At 46.8% G+C, this 12,038-nt stretch overlaps 1 protein-coding gene across 1 annotated transcript in view; it reads right to left on the bottom strand.

The window, feature by feature from the left end:
• The window catches only part of LOC137436393 (uncharacterized), a 79,572-nt gene that overhangs the window by 16,806 nt on the left and 50,728 nt on the right, over positions 1-12,038 (bottom strand). Inside the window, exons 5-7 of the mRNA XM_068130139.2 lie at positions 10,565-11,993; positions 10,097-10,207; positions 249-393 (exon numbers count right to left, since the gene is read on the bottom strand). Of these exons, the coding sequence (XP_067986240.1) occupies positions 249-393; positions 10,097-10,207; positions 10,565-11,993 (1,685 nt within the window). The remainder of the gene's footprint in view (positions 1-248; positions 394-10,096; positions 10,208-10,564; positions 11,994-12,038) is intronic.

The following is a 12,038-nucleotide window of genomic DNA, read 5'->3' as shown; positions in this document are numbered from 1 at the left end:
AACAATTCTAGAGACTGCTCCGACTGATTTTAAATTGTGGATCATAAGAACCAATGCAAACCTTGTATGGGTGGGGTGTGGCCATGGAAGGGGGAGGAGGGGTCAAAAAAGCATGACCTCTGCTTATTGGGTAAAATAATGAATTAATGTACCCTCACCACAAAAATAATATATAATAATCATTACTTCACTGCAACTACTTTACCATTCACCATTCATTCCACCCACACTACGTGCTCTCCACCTACCATTGGCAGTGAGATTGCTTCGACAGAGAACGGGTGCAGGCGTTGTGGAGGAAGGTGCAGGTGCTGGGTCAGGCCAGCTGGAGCCACAGCGCCCGTTGGGTGGTACTGCGCCGGATGGAATGGTGCAGCTTGACCCTGCAGCTCCCTGTGAACCACAGATGAACGAAAACAGGATGTGAACCACAGATCCCCCTCTCTCCCCATCTTGTCTACCGCTCCCGATGTTATTTGTTTTATGTGTCGGTTTGTCTTTCTGGGTGATTAATGTTCGCTATTTCACGAGCCTCGATCTTATATACAAAAAAAAAAAAACCCCCAACCAATTGGGAGCGTTTTTCCTTGTTGGGCACATCATTTTTGGTTCACTCATGGATCTCTCCATAGCAAAACCCAAAGATACCAATAACTTTGTGTCAGTTGATCGATGCTCTATTTAACATATATATGGCACAATCATTAGAATGAAGGAAAATGTTCCGTAGACTTGCCACTGCATCTGAAATCAAATATACAGGAACTCAACTCTCCTTCTCCCTCCCTACATATCCAATGGAAACACACTCGTTTAAAGTCACTTAATGTTCCGTTATAATGCCACGTACAGCAGACGACTACCACCCGCTTGCCTGCATCAAAATGCATGAACATGTCTGATTTAGGAGCCAAACTTATGGCTTTCCTGGTTTTAATAAAGCTATCCCGTACCGTAAACACTGGTGTAAGCGTCCACCCAGGGAACGTACAGTATAAACACACTGTGGCAGCCATTGGTTGCTGTTCATATTGTTTCGGTGCAAGTGTTTCTTTGAACTCGTCGTGATTGTATCATGAGTGAGTGCGAGTCTAACTAACATAAGTCTAACATAAGTGTGAGTCTAACAGCATCATGAGTCAAACTCACAGCGGGTGAGAGTGGAGTGCCGAACTTTATTAAACCCAGGAAAACCATTAGTTTGGTTACTAAATTGGAGGTGTTAAGGGGTGTTGATGCAAACACCGTACTTTCGACCAGGTCATCAGAGGCACCGATGGGGAAGGCAAGCCTACGATTCGGCGATTTCGGCACGACTACAACATCCTCAAATACATCGATAACATCGGTGGTTCCTGTGCTGAGGTTACTCAGGTGTGCATAAATGGTGTGTCTAGGATGCTGTGGCCTGAATGTGTCAATCATTTGAAAGGATTTAACCCTAATCAGGCGGGATTATTTTTGACCTTCTCAAAGTCCGGGGGGCGGGGGATGCGTACATGAATATTACATATTAATGTATGCAAATGTTGATGTGCACTGTGGAAAGTAAATGGGAAAGTTCCAGGATAATGGTACGTAGCCCTGAAAAATTGCACACTGCATCCAATATTTTTTTTATTTTTTTTAGTATCAAAACGTGTGCAAGACGAACAGAAAAAGCCATGAACGTTCAGCATTAGAAAAAAAACATTCTGTGAAAATAGCTAACTCCAAGGGCCTCTCACTCACTCACCGCAGGCAGGTTGGTGGTCTTTCCGTCTTCTACCGACTCCTCTCTGGCCTTTCCCCCCCAGCTCTCTCTGGGCTCTGTCCCCCAAATATTCCTATAGGTCGCACAAGATCTGCCTGCAACCCTTTTATGGTTAAACTGCCAAAATCAAGACTCTCTGCTCACCTTCACTACTTCATTCCTCTTTTCTCCCGCCTCTGGAACAAACTCCCTCACTCTCTTCAATCCCACGCCTCCCTCCAGGTCTTTAAAACAGCTGTTCACCACCATCTCTTATCTTCCCCCATCCAAAACCTTGATCTTTTCTACCGCCGCTAATTTCACCCCAAATCCACTTTTTTGAAATACCAATTTCTGTCCTGGAAGTCCTTGGTGTCCTTGTGTTTCATACTTCTCCCACCCCCCCCCCTACCCCCCCTTCCTACGCCTCCTCACCCCAAGCCCTCTCCCTCCCACACATCTCCCTGCTCTCAAATGTTGTGTTTGTGTGCTTCCCCTTCTCTCCCCATCTTGTCTTCCACTCCCTCTTTTTATATATTTTGTTTGATTTGTTTGTGAAATAAATGTTAGCTCTTTCACGAGCCTCGATTCTGTATCCCCAAAAAAAAAAAAAAAAAAACATCGTGAAAAAGGTGGAGAGGTGGATTCTTTGGTCGAAAAGCACCCGTTGGGTGGCTACACGAAAAAGGTGGAGTGGACACTACAAACTGTTCTTTCTCAAGTTGTGGGAATAAAATGAATCCCACAGTATTGCACATCACAATACGCTGCAAACAATGATCGACTTGGTTGTTGCACAGATCATACGTAGACCAGGGCTCGACATTAACGGGTGCCCGGGACACCTAATCAATCATTATAAGCGTTTGTGATTCGGATGCCCTGTCGGGCACCCTGAAAAATCACATAATAAACATGAATTTGACCCCAAATGTATGATCGCCATGATCGGAGCGACAATGTTTTTGAAATGCACTTCATACGATGAAACATCGCCAAGCGTAAAGATACTATATTTATAATTCTCAAATGCACTGCAATCGCACGTGGTCTTCGGGAAGATGCAGCGAACTTGCAAATACATGAACCAATACGTGAAAACGATGGGTTGATTACGATTCACAATTTGATGATCAGCTCTGAGCTCTGCCCAAACTAACGCACATTCTTACAATGAATATTATTCGTGTTGGATTGAGAATATTTTATCAGCAGTATGCTAAATGAGGAGGCCTACATCAGTTAAAGATAATAATGCCCATGCAGAATAGTCTAAAACGAGTCATACAACATGTTCTGGGAGTGGGTCGGTCTCGTCTCCGAGTTATGTTTTGTAATGTAAACACCATCACAGGATCACATAGTTCTCTCATTATGGTCTTACGCAGTTTTGTGGTTAAGTTTATTTATTCAAAATATGCAAATGAGCTTTTGGGGTATTCTACATCCGACAGGGGTGAAAATGAAGCACATGGGCAAAGGCATGTTCAAATATTTAGTGGGCCATTGGTCCGTGGTAGATTATTGTCCCCCGTCGCACGGCGGAGCGAAAGGGGGACTATGGTTTTCCCCTCCGTCCGTGTGTCCGTCCGTCCGTCCGTGCGCGCAGGCGTGCGTGCGTAAGCGAAGGACCGCATTCGAATTTGGTGTGTGGGTGCAGCCCACGTCAAAATCCAAGATGGCCGCCGCCATGTATGTCTGAACCTTGTGAGCGGAATATCTTGAAAAATAAGCGAAGTACCAACTTCTAATCTGGTGTGTGGGTGTATCCAGGCATAAGCAAGAACGCTATAGAAAATTGGGTCGCCACGTCAAAATCCAAGATGGCCGCCGCCATGTATGTCCGAACCTTGTGAGCGAAATATCATATCATAGCATGTTTTCTGCGTCTTCCACTTTGTCAACTCATCACTTTCCCGACGGGGGACCTCGGCGTAACGCTTGTTAAACTTGATTTAACCATTATAACAGTGGAATAAAACTTTCTGAATGTCAAGTTACAGGGAGTTATTAAAAATATAATTATATCAATAAATACACATGACACCACGTAAGAGTAAAGTGCGTCCAGTCAGGGCCAGGCTAGATAGATTGAGATACATCAGACAAATGAGCCAGAAAAGATTACTATATCAATTCCGGTATAAGTGCAAGGAATGTGTGTGTAATCCGAACATCGTGATGATGAAATTGAATCCAAATAAATATTTTACTGTTCTCTAAAAAATTAACATTTTCTGTCTCACTCTATTAAACAAAGGCTGGTTGATGTGTGGATATAGTGATGGGGGTTGAGGATTGAGGGAGCATGCAATTACTATAAGTAAATGTGTATTATATAGCACCAATAGTGGGTACCAGACTCAGTAGCATAATAGTTCGAACATCCGCTCTGGGTCTGGAAAGTCGGTGGTTCAAACCATGACCGTGTTTTTTTTCTTTTTTTTTTGTATACTGAATCGAGGCTTGTGAAAGAGCTGACATTTACTTCACAAACAAATCAACCAGACAAACAAAATATATAAAAAGAGGGAGCGGAAGACAAGATGGGAAGAGAAGGGGAAGCACACAAACACTTGAGAGCACACAACATTTGAGAGCAGGGAGATGTGTGGGAGGGAGAGGGCTTGGGGGGAGGAGGCGTGGGAAGGGGGGGGGGGGGGGGAGGGTGGGAGAAGTATAAAACACAAGGACACCAAGGACTTCCAGGACAGAAGTTGGTATTTCAAAAAAGTGGAATTGGGGCGAAATTAGCGGGGGTAGAAAAGATCAAGGTTTTGGATGGGGTGTGTGTGTGTTATACCAAAGACTTGAAAATGGTATGTGCTGCAGCTTTTTAACGGATATCTGAGCATGGACAAACAATGCTGGGAAAGCAATGGCAAACCACCCAGTATAACCCTTGCCAACAAACTGCTTCGGCAGCACCAATGCTCTGTTAAGAGCACGGTACATCAAATCAAAAGTGGTTTCCAGTAATAAAAGCCATAATCTTAGAAAACCATAGAAGTGGACGAAATGAAATTTGTTTGTTTCTTTAAACTCTCTGCAATCTAGAACCGCTGGACAAAATGAGTTAAAAACTGGCGGTTGTACTCAGGGTGTTGGTTTTAAGGCGGTTAAAAAAGGGGTTCACGATTGGGGGAGGACCCCCATTCTCTCTATAATGTAAATGCGTGTGAACGAATCAATGAATGATCGTTTTAAGGCCATTTTTTCCCCGCTAGAGCAGGGGTTAGCCTTGCGGGCCCCATGACAATCCTGGTTCCCTGTTTGAGGCAATGTTTTTATGGCCGAATGCCCTTCCTGACGCCAACCCTTGGTCACGCTCTTACAATGCGCAGGGATACGGTGTACCTATTCTAAACCGGGGTACACACCGTGATCATTCATCCCAGCAAAGCTGGTACTCAATTTGCCGACCTCGGAAGGATGACAGGCTGAGTCAACCCCCTGGCGTTAATTCAGCAATCGACCAGGATTCAAACCCAGGATCCGAGGATCCCAAGCCGGCACCCTAACCGCTAAGCCAACACCAGGCTAAATATAATGTAATAAATATAATACAAATAACTAAGTTAACTAATAAACTAATTTTTTTTTTTTTTTGTACACTGAATCGAGGCTCGTGAAAGAGCTAACATTTACTTCACAAACAAATCGACCAGACAAACAAAATACACAAAAAGAGGGAGCGGAAGACAAGATGGAGAGAAAAGGGGAAGCACACAAACACAACATCCGAGAGCAGGGAGATGTGTCGAAGGGAGAGGGCCCGGGGGGAGGAGGCATGGGAAGGGGGGGGGGGGGGAGGGAGAAGTATAAAGCACAAGGACAACAAGGACTTCCAGGACAGAAGTTGGTATTTCAAAAAGGGGAATTGGGGTGAAATTAGCGGGGGTAGAAAAGATCAAGGTTTTGGATGGGGGAAGATAGGAGATGGTGGTGAACAGCTGTTTTAAAGACTTGGAGGGTGGAGTGGGATTGAAGAGAGTGAGGGAGTTTGTTCCAGAGGCGGGAGAAAAGAGGAATGAAGGAGTGAAGGTGAGCAGAGAGTCTTGATTTTGGCAGTTTAACCAAAAGAGGGTTGCAGGCAGATCTTGTGCGACCTGCAGGAATATTTGCGGGATAGAGCCCAGAGAGAGCTGGGGGGGCAAGGCCAGAGAGGAGTCGGTAGAAGACGGAAAGACCACCAACCTGCCTGCGGTGAGTGAGTGAGAGGCCCTTGGAATTAGCTTCATCGCGGGAGATTCCAATGATTCTGAATGCTTTGGTTTCAACAGCGCGAAGGCGAGCTAGGTGTGAGGCAGGAGCACCAGCCCAGAGGGGAGAGCAGTATTCCATTGAGCTGCAGATGAAAGCCTTGTATGTCGTGAGGAGCTCAGGTGTGCCAAGGAAGGACTTCGCACGACGGAGGATGCCCAGTCGGCGACTGGCTTTGGAGGCCAGATTTGAAATGTGGTTTTTCCAGGAAAGATCATGGCAGATAGTGAGACCCAAAAGCTTGAGTGACAGAACTTCTTGGAGAGGATTATTCAGAAAGTGGATGGGAGGGTTATCCAGTCGGTCTTTTCGGAGAGACATCATAAGAGTGTGAGATTTGTCAGGATTGAAAGACATGTTCCACTTGTTTTCCCAGTCTGTGATTTTGTCAAGGTCTGCAGAGAGTGAGGAGGCTGCAGACTGCCGATCTGAGGGATGAAGAATGGAGCGACAGAGAGTAGAGTCGTCAGCAAAGAGATAGAGAGGATTTTCAAGAGAGTCAGAGAGATCATTGATGAAGACCAGAAAAAGCACAGGGCCCAGAACACTGCCTTGGGGAACTCCAGCCTGAACAGGAAGAGGAGATGAGAGAAACCCATTCAGGGCCACACGTTGACTACGACTAGAGAGGAAGTCCGCCAGCCATGCGTGGAGATTTCCATGGATACCAAAAGAGGAGAGTTTGGTGAGCAGAGCGGGGTGCCAGACCGTATCGAAGGCACGTGATATGTCAAGGGAGACTGCTCTAATTTCCTGTTTGGCATTGAGGACCTCCATCCATTGTTGAGAAAGCAGAAGCAGCATGTCCAGAGTGGAGTGTCCAGGTCTGAAACCAAATTGATGATCAGAGATCAAGCCATTGGAGAAGAGGAAAGATTTCATATCTGAAGCAATGATGGATTCCATGACCTTGCTGATAATTGGGAGAAGGCTGATTGGTCTGTAGTTGCTGGGATCTGTTTTTGCACCTTTTTTGTGCAAAGCGGTGATGTTGGCAGATTTCCAAGCAGATGGAAGATGACCTTGAGCAAAAGAGAGGGTGAAGAGAACAGAGAGAGGGAGTGAAAGAGCGGAAGAACATGATTTTCGGACCCGTGGGCTGATGCCGTCAGGTCCAGTTGCAGAATCAGAGTCGAGGGTTGACAGACACTTTTCCACCTTGTCAGGAGGAAAGGACACAGAGTCCAGGAGCAGCTGGGTACGACTGGGTACGGTGGGTACAGAGAGGGATGGGTTTGGGACACAAGATTTAGAGGCAAACACAGAGTTGAGGCATTCGGCTTTTTCACGTGCGGAGTCAGCCGTGTGGCCATTTAAGCTGAGGGAGGGGATGGAGGGGGAACAAACACCAGAAACAGATTTTACCAGACGCCACCAGGATTTGGAAGAGGGAGACAGATAAGAGAGTTCGGTCCTGAGGACGGAGAGATATTGTTTCCTGGCTCTCCTGAGGGTGGACACACACTTGTTTCGGGCTTTGTGAAAGGAAATGAGATTTCCTTCCGTTGGATTTGCTTTCCAGGAGACGAAAGCAAGTTGTTTCTGGGCAATAGCCTCACCACAAGATTCCGTGTACCATGGACGGGAGGAAGGGTATGACAACTGAAGACGAGAAGGGATAAAACTGTGCATGAGAGAGAGCAATTTACTTTGGAAGAATTCCCAGGATGAGTTGATGTCAGAGGCAGTAGAGATGGGAGACCAGTCCAGATGATTGATGGCTGCTTGAAGACCGTGCCAGTTGGCCTGAGTGAAATGCCAGACTCGTCGACGCTGAGGAGGCTCTCTGAAAATGGTCAGAGAGATGTCCACTTTAACAAGCACATGATCAGAAGAGCCGATTGGAGCAGAAGAAGAGCAGCAGACATTTTCAGGGAAGTTAGTCATAACCAAGTCCAGAAGAGAAGATTCTCCGTTGACTGAGATCCGGGTTGGGAAATTGACAGATTGTGTCAGTCCCAGTGAGTCACAGAAGTCCTTTGCTGAAGAGCCATGGCTGGTGAGAGAGGTACCCACCCACAGCCAACTGGCATGGTGACAGTTGAAATCACCACATATGAGGAAGAGAGAGTTGGGATGGGTAGATAGAAGTTGGTCCATATTATCAGACAGCGAGATGTAGATGGAGTCATCACTGTTTGGTGGACGGTACAACACGCATATGAACAAAAGGTGGGAGCGAAGGGGAAGCCGTAGCCAAAGGTATTCCTGGGGGTGAGGTGGAGAGAGGGCAGTGCAGGGCGAGTGAGGAAGAGAGTTTTTTTATAAAGATAGCAACCCCACCTCCAGAACGAGGCTCAGGTCTATCATACCGGAGGAGGGAGTAACCTGGGAGAGATACCAAGGAATCAGAGACATCATGAAGGAGGAAGGTTTCTGTTAAGCAGATCACGTCTGGTTTGTCAGAAGCAACCTGTATGGAGAGATCAGTTAAGTTTGAGCGAAGGCCCCGGATGTTTGAGGTCCATACTGTTAAGGAAGAGGAAGGGGGAGCATCGGATACAGAACAGGGGGGGGGAGTGGTAGGGCAGGATGTGGAAGAGGAGGAAGAGGTAGGGAGAGCTGTTGCAGGTGTGTCAGAGATTACAGAATAGCTTGGAGAAAGGGAAGAATGGGGCGGACAAAAGGTTTGATGGTGTTTGGGTGAGGCGCAGTGAGGTGTTATTTGAGGAGGGGGAAGAGTGAGGCAGAAGGTTGAGGAAGATGAAGGTGAAAGTTGGAAGGGGGAAGAAGCGGGGAGGACGCTTTGAGGAGGAGGGGTGAGAGGGGAGTCTAGGAGGGGAGGAGTGAGGGAGAGTCTCGGAGGGGAGGGGTGTGGGGGGAGTTTAGGAGGGAAGGGGCAGGGGGGGAGATTTGAAAGGGATGGGTGTTTGGGAAGATTTGGGGGGGAGGGGCAAGGGGGAAGATTTGACAGAGATGGGTGATGGGGAAGATTTGGAGGGGAGGGGTGAGATTGGATTTTGAAAAGTGTACGATTTATGGGAAACGAACATTTATTGCAAAATGAGTTTCTTGAGACATTCGAGTCAAAAATACGTTTGAGGACGCTGAAGGATGGGTGGAGTTCTGGAGAGTTTAGGGAATGAATGAAAGATGCACTGTAAGAGATGGAATTTTTTTTTTGAATGAATAGAATTGGTGAGCAAGTCGAAAGCATCCTTTTATAGAAGAAGTAGAAAAAAGTGTTATAGAATATGACATAATAATAAAGTTCTTCAGGGGACAGATGAAACATGTATTAACAACTTGATCACGTGATCTCGAACAACGTGGTCGAAGAACGAAAGAACAAATAACGAAGAACGAAAGAGCAAAAGAACGAAGAACGAAAGAACAAATAAGAACGTACAAGCGGATAAGAACAGGGAAGGGAAAAAACATTTTTTTTTTTTTTTTGAGATTTTAAAACAAGGGAGTATGGGTGAAAAGACCGTGAAAAACAGAGACCGACAGTAGTTGCAGCGCGATCGAAGAACCGCTGAGACAAAAAACAAAAGCCTCAAGCCAAGGTCTGAGGACACGGTAGCCTACTACTACGAGCACTACACTAGGCCTCAGAATACACGATACGAAAAAAACCGACGATTCTGTACACAGGTATGAAAAACCAACACCGAGAAACCTATTAAAGTCACCCCAATAGGTACATACACCGAAAGAAAGATAAAGATACGCCAAAAACACAAATGTGAAAGATCACTTAGCTTCGAAAGCGTGAGCGCATGGAACAGCTTCGAAAAGACGTGACCTCGCCGTCAATATATTACAGTTTATAATAATAACTAATAATAAACTAATAAAAATATAATAAATAAATATAATGTATACGCCACTAAATATAATACTATAATGTAAATGCGTGTGGCGTCACATGTCTAATCGTGAAGAAGATGATGATGATTTCGATTTGTAATTGCAAAATTACCCACTTTATAAATCGGACAAAAAGACACATCATATCTATTTTATAGGTTATCAAGGGATCGATTAGCGTTGAGCTGGTCTGAGCGTTTGGGTTACCCTCCTTTAAGGATGTTTCTAGACACTCGCTAATGTACTCAACAGTGCCCATTTACAAATCGGGGTGACCGAGTAGCTTACCACGTAACAGCCTCAGCAGGGGGACGAGGCTGAGCAGAGGATGGGTGAGGAGCAGCCACAGGGTGGACACGGTGTGGATGTCCATGAGGAATCGCTCTTTCTGGCACTCGTCTACAAAGGTTAGAGGGAAATGTTTTCGTGCATCGATGCAAATGTAATGGAGCAATGAGTATAGACTCAAATAAACAGGAAACACCATTATACTGGAGAAATAATAATTACAGTTCCCAATAGCTCCAAATAATTACTACATGGACACACTGTCTAGACTCTAGAACCAAGGGCTGATACCATGCAATGAGAATGAGAATGGTGCAAAGGCAAATAAAGCAAAGGGAGAATGAGAATGGACATTCATAGGAGAAAAAACAAAGACGTCAAAAACATGAAAAAAAAGAAACTCTTCTTAACAGATATGACATTCCATCATCCAACTTGAAGTAAAAGTTATAAATCAATATAAATTACCCAAAATGTGACATGAGCCTGTGTCGTTGCACATCCTCTCGTTGCATCTGGACATGTGAAGCTCGAGGAGCCGAAGGTGGTGGTGGCATTGGGGGACCATGTGGTGGATGCCCAAAAGTGTGGGGGCGAGAAGAGGGATGGGGTGCTGTTGGTGGTGGAGGATAGCCAGGATGGACACCACAAGATGGCAAACGTGCCACACCACCAGGTGTCTGCGTCCATGTAAGACCGAGGGACATGGTTGGTGGTGGTGGTGGAGGTGGTGGAGGGCCAGCCACTGCGGCCTGCCCATAAGCACAAGCACCACAAATGGGGCCAGCTGTTGGCTGAGTAGAAGGAGCCGAAGAACTACCTTGTTGTTGTGGAGACAACAAAGGAGCCCCAGCAACAGGCCGGGATGTAGGGTGTGGTCTGTATGCTGCCCTTTGTGCTCCAGTGCAGGCACCTGGGGGTGCAGATTGTGCTGGGGGTTGCTGAGCGCCAGGTGGTGGGGGCTGACGTGGATGTATTACACAAGCAGAGGGAGGCACAAAACCTGGAGGGGGTGGTGGAGGCGGTGGTGGTTGTGGATGAGGTCCCAGGGGGAATGCATGTGTAGCAGGAAAAAGGTATGGCTGTGAAGCTGGGTGACCAAGAGTTGGTCGTCCAGTGAACATTCCTTGCCCTTGTGCCTGGGCTTGGGAATAGAACAAGATTTGGTGTGAAGGTGCATAGGCCGCGGCAGCAGCTGCTGCTGCCGCGGCAGCATACGGAGCTAATGGCAACTGAGGCCCAAAGCTCGAAGTTGCAGTGGGTGCCGAGACTGAAGGCTGAGGGAGACCAGCTGCAAAAGCTGGCCCAGCATATAGTGTTACAGGAGGGCGAGGATGTGGTTGTGGTGGAGGTGGGGGTGGAATTTGCTGAGTGACGCCAGGACGAACAGCCGCTGGTTCTGGAGGAAACCAGGATGGTGGGGCAAGAAGGCAAGGATCTCCATCAGGGATGCGGGGTGCCAAGCAAAACGCACGAGGAGGCCGACAAGGCTGAGGGAAAGGTGGTGGGTGGGGTAGGGGAACTGCAGCCCGAGAATCTTCATCGGAGAGGGCTCCTTCAGAGGACAACAAAGGTATATTAGGGGATGGCCGGGTGGGGTCAGAGGAGATGTCTGGTCCACAAGAAATATTTCCACGAGGTGAAGGACCAGCTTGTGGAGCATTCAATAAAGAGCCAGGACAGGTGAAGGTGCCCGTCACATCAGCATGGCGTTCTTGCAGATCGGTTTGGCTGGAGAGATGGGATGGTGTATTCAAAGAGAGGGGAATTGCCGAGTGAGGTAGTCCGTGATATTGGGGGCAGGACGAAGGCGTCGTTGGTGTTGCAGGAGCAGAGATGTTGTTCGGGTGTAGACAACGAGGTGATGGAAAGTGGGGTGAAGCGATTGGGAATCCACCTGGAAAACAAACTGCTTTTAATATATTTTCATTTGTTCGTCCCG

This window comes from Myxine glutinosa, chromosome 11, assembly GCF_964187855.1.
Source record: "Myxine glutinosa chromosome 11, kmMyxGlut1.1, whole genome shotgun sequence".
NCBI lineage: Eukaryota > Metazoa > Chordata > Myxini > Myxiniformes > Myxinidae > Myxine > Myxine glutinosa.
This window is presented reverse-complemented; position numbering and strand designations above follow the sequence as displayed.